Source organism: Larus michahellis, chromosome 5, assembly GCF_964199755.1.
Source record: "Larus michahellis chromosome 5, bLarMic1.1, whole genome shotgun sequence".
NCBI lineage: Eukaryota > Metazoa > Chordata > Aves > Charadriiformes > Laridae > Larus > Larus michahellis.
Window position 1 is genome coordinate 80,871,165 of NC_133900.1, and position 27,087 is coordinate 80,898,251.

The following is a 27,087-nucleotide window of genomic DNA, read 5'->3' on the forward strand; positions in this document are numbered from 1 at the left end:
GAGCAAGAGGGTGGCTGTAAGAAACCAGAAGGACGCTGCACCCCGAAGCAGTGAGGGGCCGCTGAAGCAGCAGATAAAGCTGCTGCATTTGTTGTAAACCTTCCAGCGTTCAGGCTTTACACGTCCGAGTTTGATACTCCCCTCCGTGGGTGGAGAAGCCGAGGGCCGGGCTGACGTCAGCCGGAGTGCAGGGATAAAGCCCAGCCACAGCTGGGGGACGCGTACAACTTCCCAAGAGGGACACGAGCTGGGCTGCCCTGGCCGGCAGGTGCTCCGCTGCCAGCACCCTGCCGCCCGGCTCCTCACCCAGACCTCAGGGGAAAGAAGAGCAGTAACCAAGAAAAACCCCTCCAGGATGCCACAAAACGTTATTCTCCAAGGACCGGCGCCCTGGGGATTCAGGCTCTCGGGAGGAATAGATTTTAACCAACCCTTAATCATAACCAGGGTATGTACTCCTTCCATTTCTTCCCTACTGATTGCATTTATTAGTTATTGCAGAGTTTTGCCCTGTACTTTTCTGGATTTGAGGGATGCAGAGGGAGCTGCGCGTAGCTGCTGGTCCCGAGGGGAGCCAGCTGAACGCTGACAGTTTTTACAACTTCTGTGGGACGCATTTCTGGGATTGCCTTATTGGTCCAAGAGGCTTTAACGGCATTTCTACTTACACCTCAAAAATTGAATTTAAGTGCCTTGGCAGCAGGAAAAAAAAAAAAAAAAAAAAATCAATTCTGGCATGATTTCCCCAGGCATTCAGATGAGAAAATTAGTTTTGAGCCTACTAAAGGCCAGAGCCCACTTTTATCATTTTCAGGAGCAGCCTCTGGGATCACGGGGCTGGGGGGGAGGAAAAGCTGCTTGGCAGCAGCTCCTCACGCCTGGGAGTTTGTGCTTTGCAAACTCCCTGCCAACTTGACAAGATTAATCTGACTCTCATTTAATTAAGTCAGGTTCTGATGTTCTGATTATTGCCAGCAAAGGCAACAGTACCTTGTTTTATGTATGTAAAGGTTTTCATTTTCATGAAAGTTTAATCAGTGAATTATTAGAAAGTTATCCAGTCCTGAATATGAAGGAAAGAGTTCTCTGGTGTTTTCTGCCATATTTAGAAATAGAGAATTTACCTTACCCCCCAATAAAGGGCAAGAATCCAAGCTTTCTTTTTTTTTTTCCATGGATTTTAAGCTATTAATTGCAATTTATTTAAGAAACCAGTTACTGCATGAATGGAGAATATAAAATGCTGTCTGCTGCCCTGCATCTACAGGCATAGATCTACCCAAAAGACAGGACGTGTATTTTGATATTTTGCATGTCTTGAAAATTGTGTTCAATGCACGTCAGACTAGAATTAGTCCTCCTTATGCTTTTGCTGCTTTTCAGAACCTCAGACACACCAAGTATGTGTTCCACGAGCCTCCAAATCACCAATGCTTTTTTTTGGCCCCCCCCCCCTTTTTTTTTTTAAAGCCCTGCACTATGACTCAATATATGCACTATGCCTGGTATTAAATAAACGTCAAGAGCCTTGAAGGATGGAGACCACTGGTGATGCCTTGCGGTAAATGGGCTTCCAAACAGGAGCCTGTAGAAAGTTTAAGGACGATCCTTTCACATATTATACTAGTAAAAATTAATTTCATTTAATCACTTATTCCAGATTTATATAAGCATAAAAGATTTTACTTATTTTAAACAGAAGTAAACCAGAATGCTGTTATTTGACAGTATGTAGCTTCATAACAAATATTCATAGGACATAGCAAAACTTTTGGAGGAACAGGAGACAAAAACATTGAATAAAAAAGAAAAAAAAAGCCTCTGGATGTTTTGGGACCTTCATTGCCTTTTATGGGCCTCCAAAAGAAAAATAGTTTCCATTATCTCTAATGAAAAATATTTTAGCGGTGTCTGGATTGTATTTTCTTTGTGTTTAGATTAAGTGCAATGAAGTTTAAAACTGCAATAACAAAGGATGTTACTATAAATGTAACTTTCTAAAGAATAAATGACTTTGCAATTGACTCATACCTACCAAATGCCTCACAAGACATAAGCCATCGGTTTCTAGCATATTACAGAAAGGCTCAAAAAAAAAAAAAAAATCAGACTTCAAATAGAACTACGAAATAAAATATAGATATATGAGAAAATGACACGTTTAACTTTGCTTAGCTCAAGTTCAAGAATATTAATGGTAGATTTGTTTAAAATTACTATTTTTGTTGCTGCAGCACACAGTTAGAAGAGTCCCTAAATAAGTATTCATGCAGCACCCCTTAAATAGTAATGAATATTTCAAAAGATTCATATGCCTTGCTTCTTGGGGCCTAGGTGTTCCTTTCACAGAAGATATCACCAGCAGCCCATTCACATTTAGCTTAACTGTCCTCACAAGAAAAAAGAAATTATTAGCCATTAAACCAATAAATCAAAATTATTTTAAAATACATTTTGAATAAAACGATTGGACAGGTGTTACATTTGGTTGGCTATAGTCCTCGTTCAACAAGAGAAAGCTTTTACCAGGACTTGTCAAGAGAGACAGACAACGTAAGAGATCATCATCCACCTGTCTAAAGAACAGATGTCACCTCGAAAACCCATCTGCGATTTCCCAAGCAAGGAAATTCTCTTGACTGTTTCAAGCAAATGCTAAACCCACAGATCATGGTCACTGGGAGGGTAGGAAGAGCAGGAGGGGACTAAAAATAGATATATTCAGCTTCTATTAGGGTCAGAAACAACAAATTAACTGGAAATAATGAGAACATTTCTTGAAATCCTTTGAACTTTACATAGACGAAAAGACATTACATCAATAAAACTGAACAAAACCCGAGTCTTAATGAAACTGAATAATTTCAGTTTAATCTGACCAGAAGGTACCATTTTGGGTTAAGTGTTGAGAGGAACACAATCCTAGAACTTCAGTCATATTGAATAAAGCATTACAGAAACAATTAAAATTTGCAGAGATTTGAGGGAATGGTGAAATATCATCAACTCTAGATTTAAGTTCTCTTTTAATACAAACCTTTACAGATCACAACGCAAGTATTTATATTAACTCAATTTTATATTTAGGCACCTTGTCTGCAGACGTTCATAACTCTTTTCAGAAAGCACAGAGCCTGAAATATTTATGAAGGAGCATCATGATGAGCTCACAAGTCTCTTAACAGATGGTTTTCTTCAAAGTTTCATAGGAGACTTTGCCCCTCACGTGGTTACACAGTTATCTAGTCTCTGTCAACATCTGAATGCTCAACACATATCCTTGTAGCTGAGATTCCTAGGATACAGGAGCAACAGGCAGGCCACAAAGACACATGCTGAAGAAAAAAAACCAAAAAGAATCCCAAAGCACCACTAGAATCCACCTCACGAAGCAGGGGTGAGCAAGCAAGAAACACTGCAGTCACGATATGATTCTAAGTGTTCGCAATATACATTTAATGTATCGCAAATAAGTTCCCTAATAATGCAAGCAATACTGTTTCTTGAGATACTAACAATATCGATATACACCCGTGATATGGTGTGGTCTTGGAGTGAAAGGATTACACGAGGGCAGGTAGTTCTGCACCCCAGAAGGCCTGGGCAAGTAGAACTCAGACCCATCAAGATGTTAAGGCCCAACAGACACGTCCCAGAAGCCTGGCAGTAATCAATTAAGCTAACGAGTAGGAAATACAGACCCCTGCTCCTTTCCTTCCTTGCTCCCACCGAGCAAGGATAACCTCATCCAACTGTATAGTGCTATCACTGCAGCTGGTGACAGCATGTCACAAAAATCCAAGGGATTGTGCATTATTACCAGCGACACAGAGCATGTTAGGTCCTACTAGTAGCACAGCTGCAGGGGAACGTACCGTGCTAGACAGACACAGGACTTTACGAGGCAGGGTCATTGTCTCAGTACGTTGCTGAGGTATGCCACAGACACAGCAGATGATTTGCTGTAATGTGCAAAAAGCATAATCTACCAAGTAACCTGTATAAGGGTTATTCAAACAAGCTCACTCTTGAGAGGGAACCAAGCTTACTCTAGAGAGGGCTGCTTTTGCCCCTTTTGGGGTATTAGAGCATCAACAGTCACACCCGAACGCTAGGACTTCTGCTGCATTTGTCATTCCACACATGTCCACGACGTGCTAAGCAAAGTCAGGAGCCATTCCAGGTTGGATGGAGAAGCACGATCAAACCTCCACCCTGTCTTATTAGAATAATGTAAGTGGTCTCAGTGCAGTTCACTTACACTTGCAGCTGTTGAAGTTTGAGAAATGGACAATTTTGGAGACTCCAGAGGATTGGGGGGTAAAAGCCTCCAGCTGGCCACAGGTACCCATTTGGAAAGTTTGCCTGACTTGATAATAGCACATGCATTGCAGAGTGTTCCAGTGAAAACAAAAATAAGTTTACACGCTGGAATGCAGAAAAAAGCCCACAAAACAAAGAAAGTTCTTTGAGCATTCAGACCCACCTAACAGAAACAGACAGCTGGGAAGAGGAGAGAATTACTCTACTGGGATGATCTTTGCCATTGTTTCAATACTAATGCAGTGCAGCACATATCAAAAAGAATATTTCTATTTGGCTTTTATGCTGTCAGTTCCTACTGTCACCTTCAGAGGCAGTAAGTCTGACAGGTTCACCATAGCTGGGGTTCAGAGCATACTGGAAGTAGACTGGGCAATTCACTCTCTTCCTCTGCTGGAAAATTGGGAAACACCAGAATTGAAGAATGTCTCCATAGCATGTTTTCCAGTTCTCCATAACACTTAATTACTTTTACCAATTGAGATAGCACTTACTCTGGCTGTAGCAGAACCCATAGTGAGACAGATTATCTCCAACAGCTTTTTTACTTCATACATGGCACAGATCAGAGAACTGCTCTTGTAAGTAAGACTATATTGACATTTTTGTCCTTCACACTGGGATTCAGTTATCTAGAAACAAGCATCTAGAGTTATTTTAGATTAATCCACCCATCCCCTTTGTGCTGCTTTTTCAGATGAGCTGAATTCCAGAAGCTTCTGTGCTACATCCATCCATCCATTTCATGTTGCTGTCTTGGGCATCAAAGATCACCTAAAATGGCAACACACACCTAAGGGACCAAAATCCCACCCAGTGAGCAAAAGCCTGTTTAAGCGGTGTGGTGGTATGACAAGTTGCCTGTTTGCAAATAAAGGCCTCCAATTCTAGAATAAGCCTTAGTAGCAACTGAGGTCCACTATTATCCAAACGCAATGGGACTTAACACTAAGCACTTTAAGGAGTTCAGGGTCTGGATTAGATGTGAATAAAGAGAAAAGTGTCATTTCAGTATTATTAGGATATTTACGATTACTTAGCAAGACAACATGAGAGGCCAGGCTAGCGGAAAACACACTAACTGCAATACTTGTCCTTAAATGTGGTAAGGCCACAAGTGGCTTTCCATATTATCCAGTCAATGGCACATCACGCATGTGAACGTCAAATAGCACAATTTCTTAGCAATTCTACTCTTCTGCTATTGCCTGGAGTTGTGAGGGGAAAACTTAACTTTTCAAGGAAATTACACAGTGGCAGCTGAGATGGAAGGTTCAAAGACAAGATACGGTAACTACAGAAATCAGAGTGGAAACTATTTAATGCAGAGCGTGAAGATAATCTCCATCTAATTTGAAGTTATGATGAATAAAGCATTTATACGGTGATCTGACAACAGAGCTACAGAGGGTCTGGCAGAATTAAGAACTCACTTTTTCTGTAAGGAATCACATAGTTGTTTACAGGCCCCCTCTCCCCAGCCATTCAATAGAAAATAGGGAAGCACAGCAAAGTCCATTTTCTCTGTCGAATTTCGGGTATGCATGGTGCTTAAACAGCTGAATTTTGTTTTTTCCAGATCACACCTGGAAGCAAGGCTTCAGCTGCCAACCTGTGCCCTGGTGATGTGATTGTAGCTATCGATGGTCTAAGCACAGAGAACATGACACATAATGATGCCCAGGAGAGAATTAAAGCAGCTGCACACCAGCTTTCTTTGAAAATAGAGAGGTATGTGTGCATACTTCTGAAAGAAGATACTACCCCACCAACTGATTATAGAAACACAGAATAGTTTAGGTTGGAAGGGACCTTAAACACCATCTAGTCCAACCCCCCTGCCCTGGGCAGGGACACCTCCCACCAGCCCAGGTTGCTCCAAGCCCCATCCAGCCTGGCCCTGAACCCCTCCAGGGATGGGGCAGCCACAGCTTCTCTGGGCAGCCTGGGCCAGGGGCTCACCACCCTCATAGTGAAAAAATTTTCCCTGACATCCAATCTAAATCTCCCCTCTTCCAGTTTGAAGCCATTACCCCTCGTCCTATCACTACATGCCCTTGTAAGTCCCACTCCAGCTTTTGTATATATACACACACATATGTAATACATATATATTTATATTATACAGTATAGCTATTGTGTAGTGTAACTATTTCAAACAGCTTCAAGAATTTCACAAAACCTTTAAAATTATGAGCACCCAGACCTACCTTACCAACTTCAGACTAGGCGAGACTTCCCAGAACATGTCTTCACAGGCACAAGAAGAATAGTTTCCCCTCAGTCTACTCACCACATTTATTGAGCTGTGAACCATATCATCTCCTGCCTCTGCTGACCCCGCAAGCCCTATGTTTCAGGAGTCCAGAAACTTCTTGCATTCACTTTTCTCAACTAAAGCCACCAAGAGAAAGAACCTGCATCATCTCATCTCCTAACTAAGTTTGCTCAGCCTTTAATAAGCATCACCTGGTGCACTCCTCCAGCTGGCTCCAAGAATCAGACACCTCTGATTGACCTGAGGCCCTCAAGGAGGCACAGCACTTTATTACAGCTGACCACAATATTCTGTTCCAAATACAGAAGGGGTGGGGTTGGTTTTTCTTTGGAAGGAGCTTTATCTAATCACTACAGCACATACCACTGCTAAAATATTCCTGCAGTTAATTGCAAGTCCTGTTAGATGGACATAGGCCATTTAGCAATTCTCTTAGGAATTAATTTTGAAAATATTTTAAGTGTACTTGTGCCTATGAAATCTGCACATATTTTTAAAATACCAAAGATTTATATAAGAAAAAGTATTAGATTAATATTTAACATTAATATTCAACCATTTTAAAATTAGCTGCTGAATTTCGCATGTTTGCTATCTCTGCTTCAGTGACTGAAAGAATCACCTGTGCAACTTCTGTTTACAATTGCACGTATACTTTGCGTACCTAGATTGCACTCCTCCTACACTGAAAAGCAGGTTTTGCATGGATATTGTGGTCATAAAAAAATAAATTTATATCGATCTGGTTTAGGGTTATTACTAATATATTCACTTATCTGTGCAAAATATTCCAAGGACCCAACATTTCTTCTATCAACCATTTAAGAAAAAAAAACCTGTAAAACACTTGGTCAGGTCATGTCAGAAAGGCACTAATTTCCCTTTGCATTTGGTGACTACTAACAAAATATTTCCCGTCGTTCATAGTATACGTAAGTTTTAAAAAAGCACGTACACTTTTTACATATTATCTACCTATAGTACACATATATTGTTGAAGTATTTTTATGGCAAAATATTAAAAAAGCACAGAACAAACTGCAAATTTTCAAGCTGCACTGTATTTTATAGGGACATATAAAACTCCATAGGAATTCAAGTTATTTTAATTCTGCCTGCCTTTCTTTCTAGGGCAGGAACAAAATTATGGTCCCCACAAGTTTCAGAAGATGGCAAAGCACATCCCTTCAAGATAAATTTGGAAGCTGAACCACAGGTATGAATTCTTAAAAGTTACCTAACCATTTCCATTCACCTTTTTACACTCCAAGTGGTCTCCCTTGTGGTCATTAAAGGTCTTTGAATAGCACTTCATCCATTATTGCCAGTTTACGCCAATACGAACCATCATGATTATGATACGTATGAACATCATTTTATCTGACAGAATGTTTTTGATTTTTCAGCTATAACTGAACCAAAACATTAACACCTTACAACACATTCCCATTTTTCTCTAAAACTGTACATATCTCCATAGCTTTATTATGGAAAGAAAATATCTCCTTTTATTCTGATACAGTTTAAGTTGCTTTAACTCTTAGAGATCCTTCATCATATGAAGTTTTTCAATCAGGAATACATTTCAAGTAGCAAAGCAATACACTCATCACATCACAAGAGACATTGTGGTGTAACAGTCAGTTAAATAGAGCCCTTAATGCTGAGTCTCTTTATTTCCAGACATTTTTATACTACACCACAGAACTGAAAGTTACAAATTTGTACAAAACACATGTACTGATCAATAAGCAAACGATTCATCGCTTCTGGCCAGCAAAGTCTGGATCCTTGTACCTGGGCAAAACAAATCCAATCAATTGAAATCCCCCTCTCTCTTCAAACTCCCACCCACCCCCTTGTGCAAAGCTATGAGCTGAAGTCTCCATATTGTTAATTGTTAATTAGCTAGCTACTATCTACGACTAGTGCTTTATTCCTTTGTCTTTCCTCTTTAACCTACACGAATGTCTGCTGTTCTCTCAAGAGAGGGGAGGGAAGAGCATTCTGCTGCTCCTGGCCTTCCAGGATCAAAGCAAGGATGTCAAAGTATTTATTCTGTGCTATCCTAGAAAAATGCAAGTGCAGATTCCATTGCAGTAAATCCTAGGCAATAAATATTTCCACCGATTCTGTTTTCATGGAGACACTTCAAAACATGAATATGGTATTTCAGCGTTCCAGTTCTCTCTCTTCTTTCCAATCTAAAAACTTGTGTTAAGTGATACAGCAAATTTCATCAGAAATAACTTACCTTCTTCAGCAGTAGGACATAGTATAGTGAAGAAACAAAGCTATTAAAAATGCATGTTTTTGTGGAGTAGCTAGGATATAGATAAAATAAATAGCAATGGAACGAATTCACTAAAAAAGCTATAGAAAAAAACACATAGGCATGTATGACAGGAGAGGAATCCCTTTGCATGAAAGCTGCATTCCTAAAAAGGATAGTTACTTAAAAATAAATCACAAGATTTCACTAAGCGCTATTCGGCAGACTATTGAAAAGCAGTCCCCATTGGGCTATCAGAAAAACTGTTTCTCCTACATTAAAAAGCCAAGCCCTTCATTCTAGCATGTCTCCCTCTTTCCTTCCTAGGAAAATCAGGAGTACTGATTATACTTAATAAATAGTAGGCCCCAGAAAAGTAGTAATGCTTGTAACCAACTATGCCAAACCATTCTAGGGATGATTTACATTTTAGATTCAATTCTTCCATCCAAGAATAGCCATCCCTCTGCTCTCCCTGGGGAAAAAAAGTATAGCTTTTTCCCTGCAATTGCTGAAATTTTAAATTAAATTTTACTGCATATTTAGTCACAACACAGGAAAGCCAGCAGTGTGTATAACCATAGTGAAAACAGAACGTCAAAGTTTCTTTAACCTCAGATGACAAATTATTGCACAACTATAACCTGTGCTGTTTAGGTGATATTAGAGTTTCCTAAAGTCCAACAATAAATAAAGGCATCAAAGCTCAGACGAATGGAGGAAAATCCGAAAGCAGTATTCCTTCAAATGTAAAACACTTTTATCCAAAAGTATTGTGCACATTGGCTGGTGTGCAGAAACGGAAAATCATTGAGTTCTATAAAAAGCATTTCCTCCATTTATATAATAACTAGAGCTACTGAAAAGGTCATAGATGTTATAAATGTAGGCAGATTTTTTTCATTCTTGCCAGACAGGCATTTTAAAGTTCACTAAGAAAGTTTCACAAAGGGAAGTCAATAGTTTTAAATACATTAAAAGCCAACTAAATAACAATAATAGATGAAGACTTACACGATCTTCTTAGTAAGTATCTAATTTCTATTTGCGAGCTAATAAATACTAGTTATAAATTAAAGTAAAACATATTTTGAATTGTTTGGAAATTTGGCCAAGTGTTTGGCCAAAGAATGCTTACTTTAGCTTCAGTGAATGAAAATTATTCTACAGGTACTTGGAGATGGTTATGTGAAAACTGATAAACAACTAAATACTGTGCCTACCTGCAGCTGTGGGACAAGGCACCTTTACACCACAGCAAACTTTTGCATTAGGCTGAGCATCCCCAACGAGTCATTTGGAGATTGATAGAGGCAATTGTCAGAGCGCAATGAAACCTCTCGCTATTTTTTCCTCTGGGAACAGGAAACAGACAAAAATTCTAGTAAATAACTTACAGCCACCTAATTTCATTAGTCTGGAGCAACCTATAGCATGATGGATAAATAATAGGAAATAATAGACTACTTGGAAGTATGACTAATACAATCACATCGTATTTTATATAAAAGCAATTTAGAACATAAGGTTCTCAAAGAATATAACTAGGATGAGAAATTGAAGCAATCTAAATGGCAAACTGTATCTTCTAAAATTATTTTTTAAATTCTTTATCCTCTATTGTCAATGTAAAACAATATTATAACCTGTAATTTTTTCTCAATTACAATCCCTTTAATCTCATCTAAAATGAATTTGTTTGCATTCCATGAATTGTTTTTATTTGGGCTTTTCTTTTTTTGCTTCTATCTTTACCTTTGAACATTTTGTTCAGTGTAACTAGGCTTTTGGCCATGAAAGACATTATACATTCCTGGGAGATATAAATATACTATACACATAGATAAATATGAAAATCTAAAAAAACCCAAAAAACACTATTCTAAAAAGTAAGTTTATAGTCTATTACCACTTATAATCAAGTTTTGAGGACCTACCCGCTCTTCCATAACAGCGTTCAGAGATAAAGATTTTAGTTACACGATACTTCCAAAATTTGAACATCTGTGTACCATCATAGTAATTAGCCCCGAGGAATATGGTCCATGTTGGATGCATTTCTACAGGCTTTGGGGGCGACGTTCATTCTATTCCTGATACCTGTATCAATGCAAAATGTAGTTAGCCTTGCAAAAAGGACATCGGTCAGCTAGAAAAATAATTTAAGAAATGAAATACTGTAATTCTTTACTATTCCTGATTAGGAATTTCAACAACCTCCAGTTCTCATTTAGCTTTTGAACTAAAGGAGGACTTTTCTCCGATTCAATGTGATCCAATAAACACAAGAGCTGGACTATTTTTGCTGCTGTCTGTTCTGTCACTGACATTTTATATGGATAGATGAGTTTAAAAGAAACCAGAATTTAAGTCTAACTAACTGCAAATACTTGTTTCACAACTGTTATATTGTAAACATGCTACTATGGCGCCACATGTCTTCTGTGCTGTTCATTTGTCAACAAGAAATAAAAAAGGGGGTGAAATTACAATGTTCACAGTTGTTTTTGTTTGTTTTGTATCATACATGGATTTAAATCAATTTTAAATACTTTGACATTAATATCTTTCATTAAGTAGATGATCCTAAACACTAGTAGATTATTTCCATTTACTAATACATTTTGTTAATTGCAACCCAGTTCTATCAGCCAGAAACAAGGAATTGCAAGTAAAATCTTTGTGCTCATTTAGCTGATTGCTGCTTTCAATAGCCTCTTACAGTGCAATGCTGCTAAACATTTTCATTTAATAAAACTGCTTTTTACTCTTTGCATTTTCTGGTTGCACATTCTATATATCCATGACTTTTCTTTAGGTCTGTCCCTAAATATATTTCTGAAACTGTTGTTTTAAATGAAAACAAAAAAGCCAAATCACATTCAGGTTTTCATAATTATTATAAATTATTCACCAAATCTCTGAACAAAGACTTGATATTCTCTGAGAAAGCAAATAATGCTCTGAGGAATGAATAAAAATCTACGGGAGTCAAAAACTTGTCCATGCTTATCTAATCTGCTCTTATTATCTTGATTTATTCTGTGGATTTGAGTATTCAAATATCTATTTTGTTTTTTGGTAACAAGTTGCATTTGTTCTAACTCGAAATTTTTCTAGCATTCCTAAAGGCTAAGGTAATCTAAAAAAAAGGCATTTCTGCATTAAAAAAACCCACTTTATTCAGAGTTTAATTTAGCAGAACAAGGAGACTAGTTTGTACAGCGTGCAAGACAAGTGAAAGACTACAGTTGCACCTGAATAATTTTAAAGTTGAAGATGTTGGGTGTCTCACCATCAAAAATATTTGACAGCAAATACCAGACAGTGTAAACAGTACACAGTGACTACTAAGATACAGGTTTCAACCATTTGAAATAAATCTCGTTCAGCAGTATCAGAACTTGGACTGCCTATAGGTCATATGGAGGTGCTGGAACACGTCCAGAGAAGGGCCACGAGGATGATCAGAGGGCTGGAGCACCTCTCCCGTGAGGACAGACTGAGAGAGTTGGGGTTGTTCAGTCTGGAGAAAAGAAGGCTCCGAGGAGACCTTATAGTGGCCTACCAGTATCTTAAGGGGGCCTACAAGAAAGCTGGGGAGGGACTTTTTAGGCAGTCGGGTAATGGTAGGACTAGAGGGAATGGATTAAAACTAGAGATGGGACGATTTAGACTGGACGTTAGGAAGAAGTTCTTCACCAGGAGGGTGGTGAGACACTGGAACGGGTTACCCAGGGAGGTGGTGGAAGCCCCATCCCTGGAAGTTTTTAAGGCCAGGCTGGATGGGGCTCTGAGCAACCTGGTCTGGTGGGAGGTGTCCCTGCCCGGGGCAGGGGGGTTGGAACTGGATGATCTTCAAGGTCCCTTCCAACCCTAACAATTCTGTGATTCTATATTGCACAGTGGGATAGCAAAATAATACAGAATATATATATATATATAAAAAATAATACAGAAATGGTCTATAGTGTTGTAGGTGTTTTTGAGTGTGATGGGTATACTGGGAATACAAAGCCAAATCAGAGAACTGGCAAAGATTTCTATGAAAATTGAAGTATAAATGACCTGTGCTATCTTAAGCAAGTTCCAGTCTCTAAAGAAGAGACCAATTCAGATTGCAGAAACCTATTCGTTAGGAACAAAAGTTTTTTATTCCATATGGATGGAAATTCAAGTGCTCTCGCAGCACTGTCTCCAAAGAGCACTGCAGGACATCAGGACAAGGTGATGGACTACAGCAGCAAACGTTCTTCCCCCACTAGAACAGAGGCGGGGAGAAAAAAACCTCAGCAGATGACAGCACTATTTTTCCCAAATTCTGTATTTCTGTGGATTCGTGATGGACCTGAGCTGACAGGGACTCAAAGGAGACTGGACTAAATACACACAATACAAATAAGTGGATTTTCATGCAGTCAATAGTCTTTATCATTCCTGGCCAATCACTACATTGTAGTGAATGAATTTACAATGAAGAACATTGTAAGTTATCCGAAAGGTCATCAGAGATTTTGTTTCCAGGTCTTATCCCTATGAATTCCACAACCGGATGAAATTATCTGGGCCAACAATAAACAAAATTGTATTCCAGAAATAAGCACTGATTTCCAATTTACCCGTTTCTGGGTTTGACTTATTTATGATGATTTCCCATTATCTGTAATTTATACAGCATCACAATTTCTGACACACGGGTATGCTTCAAAGTACGGAATAAGGTCCAAAGAATGTCCTCAATCTGATGTATATCCAAGACTATTTCAGTTAAAAGAAATGTTGAAAATTATGGGTTTTCTAGGCAAGACTTTTACAATAAAATCTTCATACTTTCGCGAGTCCCTCCATCTCTACGTGACAAAAAAGCAGAAGCCAGAGGTTAGCACTAAAGCAAAGCAATTAAGCTAACTATATATGGAATGTTTCTAAAAGAAGAACGTAAACAGTGCAAAATCTAGAGAACACAACATGTTACTACAACATTCATCCCTCCTATTTCTTCTTAAAGTTGCACACTATTTACAAACGCGGAATGCCTTCTGTTTGCTCTGAGGCAGGAAAATAATGGTCTCTGAATGTGCCTGGCTTAAGTAGCGTGTAGAAAATTCATGGAAAAATATAGTATGCTTGCACCAGTTAAAAAAAAAAATAATAATAACAAAGACGCAAAAGTAAAAAATGCAGAGATTAACAATACTGATGTTGTCGGTTTGACCCATTACTAGCTTTGGTGTGCATTGTAGCTTTGTGTATTTTGTCTGCCTATCACGTACAGGAATTCAAGCCTATTGGTACAGCTCACAACAGAAGGGCCCAGCCTTTTGTTGCAGCAGCAAATATTGATGACAAAAGACAGGTAGTGAGCTCCTCCTATAATTCTCCCATTGGGCTGTATTCATCTGGCAATATTCAAGACGCGCTTCACGGACAACTGAGGGGTCTCATTCCTAATTCATCGCAAAAGTGAGTACTGGTATTTATTATAATACGTAGTCAGTTGTGGTATATCACTATCTGTTCTGTTTTCAACTAAAAAGTCCAGCTCTTGCTGTTTTGTTTTTTTTTTCTGATAATCAGGAGTTTGTTGATTATCCAAAAAAAAAAAAAAATGGTGATAAACAAAGGAATTCTTTTCCAACACAGAAAACTACCTATTCAGCTCTGTAGTAGCAATGCTGCAGGTAGCTAAACTTTGCCCTCGCTGACGAGCTGCAACACTACCTACCGTCCCTCCCTCTTGTAACTGCATTTTACTCGGATATTTCTGAACACTGAAGTGGTTGTATTTTGGGTGCCAGGAACGTACAAACTAAACACGGTTACTTCATGGTGACGATTTTAAAACTTTGTTAGCTACTTTTCGATTAGAAATAAGCATTTGTAGGCAAAAGAAAGTTATTTTAACCCTCTTTTCTTTACAGGATGTGAACTACTTTGAACACAAGCATAATATTCGGCCCAAACCTTTCATAGTCTCAGGCCGAAGCAGGTTAAAAAACTCTGAGTGCTGTGCTGGGTTTGGATGCATGGTGTTATTTTTTAACGGATACTCACCATTGACATTAATAAAGCCTACTGATGCATTTGAAATTTACTTACAGTAGTATATAGCCTAACACTGAAATTTTTAAAAAAATGAAATGGTTGACTTACAGAGATCAAGCTTGACATTCAGATTTCTATTTCCAAAAGAAAGCAGGTCCACACTCCCACCTCAGATATACTGATATGAGTCTGAAGTAACTGTATTGATGAACCTGATTCAGTTTACAGCGTAGCACCAGATACTCTATACCTATAAATGTATGGCACACTGCAATCCTTCTGTCCAAATACATGTAATTTGTTACCTTGCTAGATAAAAGATAGCTAGTTATATAACTTGTCATCTAGGCCATTCAGAGATTTTACGTTTGCTTTTCAGCAGACGTCTCTTCAGAAGGCAACCTAATGCAGAGCTACAATAGAACTATCCGATGCCACAGGCATGTAAAGCCCTAAAATGCAAAGAAGCTTATATATTTACACCCATCATTTTAGCATAATATTCCTGTATCATAACTGGGGATGAAATGCCTCACTTACTATTATTTCCATTATTGAAAATAATGGAAAAAACAATACAAACTCTGTGGCTAAAAACGCAAGGAAGCTCAAAAGTGCCTGAGTGTTGCAACGTATTGCTACCCTTTATCCTTTCTAGCAGGAGCAGTTTTTACCCATGGATTTAGCGTTCCACATTTCATTCTGAAAGTCTAAAATGCCTGCATTTCAATTATACTAATTTAAGTCTATTCTAAACCAGAAAAACAGGGTGCTAATTGATTCCTGTGTACAAAGGACAATCTCATAGGGATTATCAGTTTTGTGCGATGCGTTAAATTTATCAACTACCTGAGTGATAAATGGCAGACTGTAGAAGATGGACAGGCTGCCGTCCTTTTGTGAACAACTAGCCACGTAGAACACCGCTGCAGTGGAAAAAGGTGCCTGTCTCTCCTTGCAGTCTGATGCTGACCCAGGATAAAGGACCAAGCAGCCCTTAGCAAGCATGCATGGCCTCTAACCGTAGGCACCACTCGCATGCTGTACCTAATCTGACTTTTGGACCACCAGGGACCAATTACAGGCACCTAATAGGATCTAAGGAGATTCAAAACATAGAATAGAATCATAGAATAGTTTGGGTTGGAAGGACCTTTAAAGGTCTTCTAGTCCAACCACCCTGCCATGAGCAGGAACATCTACAACTAGATCAGGTTGCTCAGAGCCCCGTCCAGCCTGACCTTGAATGTTTCCAGGGATGGGGCATCTACCACCTCGCTGGACAACCTGGGCCAGGGTTTCACGACCCTCACAGTAAAGAATTTCTTCCTTATATCTAGTCTAAATCTTCCCTCTTTTACTTTAAAGCTATTACCCCTTGTCCTGCCGCAACAGGCCCTGCTAAAAACTTTGTCCCCATTTTTCCTGGAGAACCTTGAGGGACTGGAAGGGGCTCTAAGGTCTCCCCGGAGCCTTCTCTTCTCCAGGCTGAACCCCCCCAGCTCTCTCAGCCTGTCCTCCCAGCAGAGGGGCTCCAGCCCTCCCAGCATCTCCGGGGCCTCCTCTGGCCCCGCTCCAACAGCTCCGTGTCCTTCTGCTGTTGGTGCCCCAGAGCTGGAGGCAGCACTGCAGGGGGGTCTCCCCAGAGCGGAGCAGAGGGGCAGAATCCCCCCCTCGCCCTGCTGCCCACGCTGCTGGGGATGCAGCCCAGGCTGCGGGGGGTTCCTGGGCTGTGAGCGCACGTTGCCGGCTCACGTCCAGCTTTTCACCCCCCAGCACCCCCAAGTCCTTCTCGGCAGGGCTGCTCTCCATCCCTCCATCCCCAGCCTGTGCTGATACCGGGGGTTGTCCTGACCCAGGGGCTGGTCCCTGCACTTGGCCTTGTTGGACCTCATGAGGTTCACACAGGCCCACTTCAAATGAGTGTATCAAGAGCTTAACCTCCTAATTCAGAAATGTCAATTAAACAATTTTTTTTTTCCATGAAAATATTGAAGTAAATGGCCATTTTCCAGCATGTCAGATGGGGAAAAAAATCTGCAAAAATTAACGTGAGAGCTATGCAACAAGTTTCAGAACTTTAGTTGGCCAAGGTCTGTCAGGTGTTTTAGCACTGGGGAAGCCCAGATTTACAAACTGCAGAATCTCTGTTGCAGAGTGTTACATCCACAAAACCTTGGTTGTCACAGTGTTTGTCTGCTCCTTTTTCAACAGTCTGGCTCGATATATGTCCTCTGCTAAACACAGCAAAAGCCAAACCGCCACCCTGACTGTAAATACCCCTTTAGGACAGACAGCTGAGGCTAAATAGGACTTCAACTAAAAGAAGAGCTGATGCTGGACTGTGGGGCTGAGCTAACAGGTTGGACATTAGCCACAGATTTGGACTTTACTCTAACTGGAAATTTTATTTAATATATAATTATATTTTTTTTATACTTATAATTTATTCTGTTTTAACATTACTTTGGCTGCTCCTACGAAGACTTGTGCTTTTTCCAGCCCTTTCCTGCTACTTTCTATTTATTAACACTCTCAGCACTGACAAAACTTATTCTGCTGCAGGATCTCAAGGTGGTCTTGATTCTTCTAAAACAAAAGACTGTAAATTTATAAGTTGCTCCTGTGTGACTTTTTTGGCTGGCTCATGCTAGGCGGTGATGCGGAACTGTACTTTTGCTTTAAGGCTTGCCTACCATTTCTGGAATTTCTTTTCTCTTGATATGCCTTCGATGGTAGAGTACATATTTCCTTTCACAGTTTTGAGAAAGTGGTCCTACACAAATTCCCTTCTGAATCAAAGGGAGAATTTTGGGTCGTCTTCTCCACCCAAGAGTAGCTACTGAGCAGAATACTGTACTATCAAACTGGGAAATAAGAGTATTTTCCCAGGTTTACAGAGAATTATTCAGTTTGGAAAGACCTACCCACAACCCAGATATGCAGTTTGGAGAAAAGATTAAGCATTTATCATCTCAGAGCTCTGAATACCATAAAACTGGTAACCAGCGACTGTGGAACGCCTGGGTTATGTGCTGTTACACAGCAACAGCAAAGAAATAGCCTAGAACAAAGAAAAGCCTCTGAGGCGCTACGGAGAAAAGACTGAAGTGTTCAAAATAGTGACACTGAAAAAGACTTTGGGCTTAACGTTCACATTATTTTACTAATCCTTTTCCAGAGATGTCAAATTGGTGTGCAGTAACTTTACTTCAGTCATGTCGAGCAATGTCAATATTTCTAAAAAACTGTACATCCTTTTATTATATATAAATTACATATGAAATCCACTTCAAAAGCACTGAAATTAATTCTCTGAATACATATCCATTGTTCTTGTGAAGGACCACTTTACATTCTATCAGAAACACTGTAATTTAGAAACGCAAAAGTATGCCTGGCTATTTTAGTGTCTTTTCTTCTTTGAAATGTTCAACAAATATTAAATATATATATTTTTTTAAACTATTTTTAAAAGATTTGTAAATATCTTATTGTAGAATTTAAGGAAATCTAGGAAACGTCACGTTCATTATTTTACACTACTTTACAGTAGTCTCTTCCACTGCGGACTAAGACCATTGTAAGGTACAGGACTGGAATGATGTGTCTCAGATTCCAGTACTGCAGGTGTTTATTCTGTCCCTGACACGGACAACTCACGTAACCTTTGTATACTACCCTTTTGTAAATGTTAAGAATTACTCACCCAGAACAAAGAATTTTAGGGAGGCTTAATTAATACACAATAAAATCTAGCATCAAAAATGTAAAGTAATATTATGTTCTGAATTATTCAATCTATCAAAGAATTTTTACTGTCTTTAAACAAAATGTATGCCAGAGTTTTAAGGACTGCTTTTTTTGATACGACAAGAGGAAACAGCCTCAAGGTGCACCAGGGGAGGTTTAGATTGGATATTAGCAAAAATTTCACCAAAAGGGTTGTCAAGCATCGGAACAGGCCGCCCAGGGAAGTGGTGGAGTCACCATCCCTGGAGGTATTGAAAAGACGCGTAGACATGACGCTGAGGGACATGGGTTAGTGGTGGCCTTGGCAGTGCCATGTTAATGGTTGGACTCTATGATCGTAAAGGTCTCCTCCAACCTAGATGATTCTATTTGTAACTGGCATTGATACATTTTATAGGAAAATACTTTTCAATGAATACACATACTTTTGCTTTTCTCCATTTTCTATACTTTTGCTTTTCTGTATCTGTTCTCTTTACGCTTTTCAGCCCTGTTAACCCCACCGTATTCCTGTACTTTTGTCTTTATTCTCTATAATGCGGTATGCATTGCACCCTCTTCTGTAACCTGGCTATTAACACAGTGGATGCAGCACTCCTTCGGGGATAGACTGTGGCAGCGGCCGCAGTACCCCCTCTTCCATTAGCACGGTCAGCTCCATCTGCCCCACCGAGCTGAAAGCCGTGTCTAAGATGGCCCCGAACATTCCCTTGGAGATGGAGCTTCCTGGTGTCAAGATCGTGCACGCTCAGTTTAACACCCCCATGCAGTTGTACTCAGATGACAATATCATGGAAACACTGCAAGGCCAAGTTTCTACAGCTCTGGGGGAAACACCCGTAATAAGGTAATTGGAGCAGTATCTTTAGTATTTATGAATACGCTCGTTTAGAAGATACCAAAAATCATGAGCTTTAATAATACCAAACCATTTCTACGAAAATGGGTAAAAGGGTTAGAGGGAACTTAAGTCATTTAAAGCCATTCAATATTTTCATTAAAATATTAGTAATTTACCATTTTTAACCCAAAATATTAAAGGAGTCTTTCAGAATGTACAAATAAATATTTCATAGGAAATAATCTTATATTTGTAGCTAGTAAATAAAAACCGATGATGCTACCTCGACTATTAGCTGACTGACCACTCCAAATCAAGATTCTGATTCCCTCCAAAATTCAAAACTATTCATTATTATTATTCACTCTCTACAACTACTTGAAAGGACACTGTAGAGAGGTTGGTGCTGGTCTCTTCTCACAGGTGATTAGCGATAGAACAAGAGGGAATGGGTTCAAGCTGCAGCAGGGTAGGTTTAGGCCGGACTTTAGGAAAAAATTCTTCCCAGAAAGAGTGGTGAGACACTGGAATAGGCTGCCCAGGGAGGTGGTGGAGTCACCATCCCTGGATGTGTTTAAGACTCGTTTAGATGTGGTGTTAAGGGATATGGTGTAGGGGAGAACTTTGTAGAGTGGAGATGATGGTTGGACTCGATGATCCCAAGGGTCTTTTCCAACCTAAATGATTCTATGATTCTATTATTTAATAAGCATTTAATAACCTATTAATAATTAATAAAATATTATTAACTCAAATTAATTTCAACTGTTGAAATTCAGGTTATGCATATTAGGAATACTGTAGATGTTTATAATGTTCTAGATATTTAAATCCCATTCAGGACAACTCATTCAGCACAACTAGCTCTCGTCCAAGAAGAGCCAAAATTTAGTTTCTAGCCCTATTAATCCATCTCCAATTTATGAATTTTATCCATAGCAATGACTAAAAGTCAGGTAGGTAGGTATCTGGATAACAATGTTGATTAAACAAAAAAAAATTTTAAAGCACCAGGCATTATTTTCAAGGGACAATTCATCATTATTTATCTTTATCTTTACTTTTGCAGAATAGTAACTTATTTTTCTGTTTTACAACAGTACTTAAGTTAATAATTCATAATATATATGGTGTAAACTAAAGCTAATTACTAATATTTTAAATAAGCAATAATCACTGGCACCAACAAGTCTTCTTCAGCACCTTGCAGAATTGGGCTATTACTAACCATAAAAATTACATTTATATAGAAGTGTTTAAGTTCACACTATTTGAGGAAAATAAAACTATAGTTCATGAAAAGTGATGTTACTCTACTGCACGGACATTTATCCTCAGTCACAACAATTAGAGAATAACAGAATAAAAGAAAAATTTCCTTTTTCTTTATTCTGAAATCATGGATTAAGCCCAGAGTAATCAGATTTCACAAATGCCTGTGTCATTCCCAGTTTGAGAACGGACTCCCTACGCGGGTTTGAAATGTCTTTTGTTGCGGGCTTGGTTTTCACTGTGTATGCATTGAGAAATGTCATCTCACACCGTTGTGCCTGGGGGTTTTTTGCCTTCTGTATGTAACTGTATTATCACTTGTTTGATACTTAGAACTACTTTAGTAAAGAGGAGAGAATGAGGGGTTTAATTAGCCATTGGTGAGAACTGTAAAAACCAAGCTCCTCCTATACATTAAAAGCTTGTTGCAAGCTTCACCAGCTTAAAGACAGCTCGAAGAAATCGGAAGATGCAAACATTTAACATAAGCTACAGGGCTCACTGCCCCACTGTGGCTGCTCTCACTGTGCCATTCAACAGCTTAGATGCTACCCTGGGAACCAAACCAAACCATATAAAGCAAACCCAGCCTACTTCCGGGGGGAATTAGTTGCTTATTTCCAGTGGAAACTTACCTAAGGTTCGATGGACAGTAGGAGGCCAGTGGCAACAGGAAACTTAAACTGGACATTTACGTATATATCAGTGAAATAACAGACTTCATTGAAGTAAATCTGGATGTTTCTAATTAGTCCCAGTAGCAGTTTGAAATTTACAGATGCCACACATTCAGCCTAATTCCTGCCCCTGAATATAGTCATCCACTCTTCCTCTCAACTACTTCGGATGTTAGTGATCATGATCAATTTAAAACATTCGGCACAGTTTAAAATACCATGAAATATTCTTGTAAAATTTTTGGCTCGCCTGTCATTGGAAATTCAACCATCAAGTGCTGCTTAGACAATACTTTACTTTGCATTTTTACCATAAAAGTGGCATTACAGAAGTTAAGCCATGTCCCATTCTAATTAAATTTAAAAATTGAATTTCAATTCGTAAGTGTTCACGTTACAATACTTCCTATTGTGCAATACCTAATTCATTCTTTTTTTTTCATCTCCATAAGTTAAATAAGTAACAATTATCTTAGCCAAATAATCACTACATTAACTAGTCCTTGAACCAACTTGTGAAAACAAGAACACCTTCATATCGTGCTACTCTCCCAAAAAATTTGTTTGCTTAGGTTTCGGCTGACCTTATGTAAAGATAGAGTTGTGATTTTAACAACACTCTTGAGGCCATATGCTGTGAAAATGGAACTTCTGGGTACCACACCAGAGAGCAGCCGGTAATACAGCAGTTGATTCCAGGAATGCAACTGCTTTGAGGTTGAACACAGGTGCCAGATGATTTCCAAATGCCGTTAGAGCCAGAACAGTAATTATAGAAATACTTTCATGAGTTTGTAGATTTATTTTTCTAACAATTGCGCAGATCTGTTTTTCAGCACCTTTTAGATCTACATAAAGCAGTTTAGATCACTACATAAAGCAATGCTACCTGGAAGACGGAGTCTTTCAGTAGCTGTAAAAACACATTGTCTTTACGTTGGTTTCCTGAATCATATTCTGTGCCTGGTGGGGCTATTGCTTTAAAGTCACGTTTGTTAAACTGCTTTACCTGCTTTTCCTCCCTGTGCTGCAGTGACCCCTCTCCCAACTCGGTGCCTCAGTCCGACGTCTACAGGATGCTGCACACCAACCAGGAGGAGCCCAGCCAACCTCGCCAGTCTGGTTCCTTTAAGGTGCTCCAGAATTTAGTCTCCGAGGAAGGTGGTTAATAATGACATATTTTACCTGTTCAAAGCATTTTGAGATGTTTGTGGGAAGGGGGAATCTGAGAAGAAAATAAGAGAGATCAGAGCTATGAGAATTTCTGAAATCTTAGAGACAGCACACCAGCCCCCTAACATTTTCCCCCCTCACTTTTCTAGCTAGCTTTTCTTTTATTCCTGTGTGAATAAATTGGGGGTGTTAGAGCACATTTTCCAGAATGTCTTCTCAGACTTTCATTAATTTGGATCGTTAAGGTACAAAGTTGACTTTAACTGAATGACAAAAAGTTTTATGCAAGAGAAATTTTGGGACGAGCTGCATATACTCATGACACCAAGAAAGAAAATACTCTCTTCCACTTCCAGGAAAAGAGAAACTTAAACCCACTCCTAAAATAAGTTTCACACATTCCCTCTTCATTCTAAATAAAAACAGAAGAGGACAATATAATTTATAGTTATATTTCCATCAAATGAAGAAGTTTTGAAAAATAACATTACTACAGGCTGCAAGTTTGTTATACTTATTGTAAGTGTAAAACACAACCAAAATTAACCTAAAAGGTAAATAATTAAAATTTTATTTTTTATATCTCCATATGTACCAGAGAAGGGATAAATACATGTAATTGTTTTATATATAATATTGTGGGATTTTGCTTGGCATTTTTTTGTATTTTGCTTTAATTTTGTATTCATATCATGTTACTAATCTTTTCAGATCTGTTCTATGGTTAGTCATATAAATAAGAAGCTTTCTAACAACAGGTCTGGAGTATGTTTGTTGCTATGTTAAAGCCAAATCCCCCTTCCTCTCCTGCTATATCCAAGACCTACTATCATATAATTAGATGATGTCTATGACACTATATATATAATCACTTTTGTACTTGGTTTTTTGGCTACAGCTAGAGAATATTTTTTCCTAATTCCAAAGAGGTGGAATCTGGCCCACTAAACTTGTACTGAGAAACTTTGTTGTTTGTTGATACAAGTGAAAGCCTGTAAATACACGCAGAAGTGTATTTACAGGAGAAGTACTTAACTGCATCAGCGGCTTTTATATCAGCCTGTACATAACAGGATTGGTTTTGTTCTCAGATGGACGCCCCGCGGGTACAAGAAGTGTGAAAGCGCCTGTGACAAAGATACCTAGTGCCGTGCCTGGCGTCCAAAAAGTGCCACTGTGCGACAAGTGTGGGAACGGGATTCTGTAAGTTGTTTCTTAGTTTTAGAAATCCATAGTTCAAGCATGTGTCCGCAAACACTGCGGCAGACTACAGCAATGTTTTCCAAGTGATGGTCCTCGTCTCCCTCTGCACTAGTAGAGAAATTACTCTACTAGAGAACAGAGATACAACGACAATGTTCCCCAACAGCGGACACTTTTAAGATGCAGCTGGACAGGCTGCTGGGCCAGCTTGCCTAAACTGTGCTTTTGCCTAGAAAGTTTGGACGAGATGACCCTTGAGGTCTCTTCCGACCTGGGATTCTATGATTATAAAACATATTCTTCTAAATCCCAAGTTATTAACCTGTACCTTAGACACTTTCAATACAGATGATTTCAGTTTTGACAACGTACTATCAAGGCTCTAATTAAGATTTCTCAGGACCTTTTTGCAAGTCAACCATTAACACGTAGATAATGAAACCAGCAGTTACCTGTGCTGCATTGTCTCAGGCTCTGAATTCTTAAAAGTTTCACGGCAGTGTAAAGCATCCTTCTCCCAACGCAGCGGGAGCATCCAGAAAGCTCTGTGGGCCTACTTTAAAACGACCAGATTTCTGTCTGAATGACATCACTAACTTCAGCAAAAAATACAGGTAATGATGAGCTCAGAGAAAACAGACACTGAGGAAAAGAAACGTGGGGGTTTTAAACTCATTTTGTCACCATGTTGATAGGTTATACTGTACTTTCTGTGTTGTAACCAAACTAACGTGTTTCTGGAAAATTTAGTTTCCCAAGGAACTATTGTGATCAACTCCACGGCATTTTATATCACTTACTCAAACTCAGCTTCCAACCTTAAATTATATAGTAGTTGGCAAAACCACCGGATGAACAACCTAAAAGCCTTAAGATAAATACATAGAACTTACTTTGTGTCATACTGAAGTTTCTTCTCACTTTAATACGAATTAATTGTGCTTTTTTCTTTCCATTATTTCCACATAGAGGAACAGTGGTGAAGGCACGTGACAAATACCGGCACCCAGAATGTTTCGTGTGCTCTGACTGCAACCTCAACCTGAAACAAAAAGGCTACTTCTTTGTGGAGGGCCAGCTATACTGTGAAGCTCACGCCCGAGCTCGCATGAGGCCACCGGAGGGATATGAAGCAGTTACTGTTTACCCAAAATGCTAGTCTTACCTTAAGACACGAATCCATGCATGCACACAAAAAGCCATTAACAGCGTAGAACTGCAGTACAAGCATCAGGACTTCTGCCTGGTTCCAAAATAGCAGCTTTTAAACCTTTTCTTGTGGGGTTCTGAGGAAGGTGGAAGTCCCTATTCACCAGTAGTAGCATATTACACCAGTAAAATTCTGCTAATATATTATCTTTGAAGTTGCCAATATAACTCAATGAAGTATAAACTAAAACAGCTGTACTGGAATAAAAAAAAGAGTGAAACAGCTGAGGTATTATATGATTACTACAGCATATACATAAGTGCTGTAATCAAGACATTATTTTTAACATAAATTAAGTATCACCAAAGCCATCAAAGTGTTACAGGCTGGGCCCTAACAAAGGTAGAAACTTGACAGATCGTTAGAAAAGCAGCTATTTTACATGGATAGCACAAAACAAGCTGTTGTTCATGTCTGCTTCCACCATCTATTATTCAACTACCATTACTGTATGCCAAAAATAGATTTTGCTTACTTTGCTTTGAATTTGGGGTTATATTGACTGAATTTTCTGATGCAGCAACTGTGATAAGAAAAATATCAACCCGTACGATAAATATACAACGGTATAATAAAGACGATTTAGTAAGAAGTACAATAGAAGTTCTACATTGTTTTAATGATTTGCAATGAAATGAGCTTTCACATCACTCAGCAGGAAATTGTGCTAAGGCACACACACACACACATTCTCTCTTGGAAATAAACCAACTCACTGCAAACTGGGAACGGAAGTAAATTTAAAAACCTTCTGCAGAAAATGGCACTGGGTTGTTTGGCAATTCACATAATAGAAATAATGGGAAAATATCACCCTAATATCTTTATTGCTGGTAAATTAAAACTTGGACAACTATAAAGAATAAACGGTAATAAAAATATGCAAAGGAAAGATTTTTATTAAAAGCCTGGTGAAGTCCTAAGGAAAAAAAAGGCTGAAAAAATACAGTTTTTAAATCAATTTCTGAAATGTTTTAAAGGCTACATTGCTTTCAGGTAGGTGGCAGCTACATAGACACACCTGACTTACAAACCCAACCTTAGCATTTTCAAAAAAATCTCAACACATTCATACATGATTTATTAGGGTACTTTAAACCCACTTTAAAGGAGAAAAATCTACAAAATTTTATACCAAGTCTACAAGACTAGTAGAAATTAACAACTTGGTGGCAATCAATCTTATATACTTTTCCCATTCTACAATATAAGATGGTTAAAATGGAAGAAGACTATGAAATCAAAATAAGAAGCTATACATTTAAATTTATTTTAAAAATTCAGATGAGTCCCAAAGCTTTAAATACAATGTGCACATCTTCAAAGACTTTTCAAAATGTCTTAAAGTATTATTTCAGAATTTAAATATTTTAAAAATGTGCGTATCATTGCATTTATAATTTATGGCTGCATATCAAAAGCAGACATAAAAAAAAGCGTTGCAGCCTTTTAAAGGTTAATTCCTGAATATTTTTGGGCACAAACCATAATTCTGCTCCTCGTGTATCATGGAGGCTATGTGTAGCATTTATATTTTTCCACTGATAAAGCCCATAAAATAAACCTGAAAATCCTTTTTGAAGTGAGAGTGCACATAATGTCTATTTAAAATATTTGCTTAATGTTCATTTCTTTGTGGAATAACTGAAGGTAAAAATAAATCTACTACATTAGATAAAGATTCTGTATTTCTTTTCGACTGGTATGAAAAACGAGAAAGCGTGAGTGACAATAATAGAAGTTTGGCATTTTCAGCCTGACGGAGTATGGATTTATCAAAGATTTATCAAGCGACGGGCAAGAATGAAATACAGTTTTTGTATTAGGCATTTGAGTATATAATCTGGGCAAAATTCACTTTCTGAAACTCAATGAGATCACGTGATTTCGGAACTGAAGACTTAAACTGCTCTCTCTTCAACAGGCCAAACATACCAATCGTAAATCATAGAATCACAGAATGGTTTGGGTTGGAAGGGACCTTAAAGACCATCTAGTTCCAACCCCCTGCCATGGGCAGGGACACCTCCCACTAGATCA

The 27,087-nt window shown here is 38.7% G+C and overlaps 1 protein-coding gene across 3 annotated transcripts; it reads left to right on the plus strand.

The window, feature by feature from the left end:
• PDLIM3 (PDZ and LIM domain 3) lies at positions 1 to 26,726 on the plus strand. 3 transcript variants are annotated; one of them, XM_074588300.1, is made up of 8 exons: positions 1 to 448; positions 5,903 to 6,054; positions 7,733 to 7,817; positions 14,795 to 14,862; positions 19,255 to 19,518; positions 22,495 to 22,622; positions 23,726 to 23,837; positions 24,807 to 26,726. In XM_074588300.1, the coding sequence occupies exons 1-8, from the start codon at positions 356 to 358 to the stop codon at positions 24,994 to 24,996; spliced, it is 1,092 nt and encodes a 363-aa protein (XP_074444401.1). In that variant the 5' UTR covers positions 1 to 355; the 3' UTR covers positions 24,997 to 26,726. The 3 variants fall into 3 exon arrangements, with proteins under 3 accessions (XP_074444401.1, XP_074444402.1, XP_074444403.1); XM_074588301.1 differs by lacking the exons at positions 14,795 to 14,862; positions 19,255 to 19,518 and adding an exon at positions 14,149 to 14,336 and having other exon boundaries at positions 179 to 448; XM_074588302.1 differs by lacking the exon at positions 19,255 to 19,518 and having other exon boundaries at positions 213 to 448.
• The last annotated feature ends 361 nt before the right edge of the window (positions 26,727 to 27,087 follow it).

What these genes read in the sequence shown, in the direction of transcription:
- PDLIM3 (XM_074588300.1), top strand. Translation starts at nt 356, where the DNA reads ATGCCACAAAACGTTATTCTCCAAGGACCGGCGCCCTGGGGATTCAGG. An exon ending in AACCCTTAATCATAACCAGG is followed by an intron (nt 449 to 5,902) that starts GTATGTACTCCT and finishes TGTTTTTTCCAG; the next exon opens with ATCACACCTGGAAGCAAGGC. An exon ending in CTTTCTTTGAAAATAGAGAG is followed by an intron (nt 6,055 to 7,732) that starts GTATGTGTGCAT and finishes CTTTCTTTCTAG; the next exon opens with GGCAGGAACAAAATTATGGT.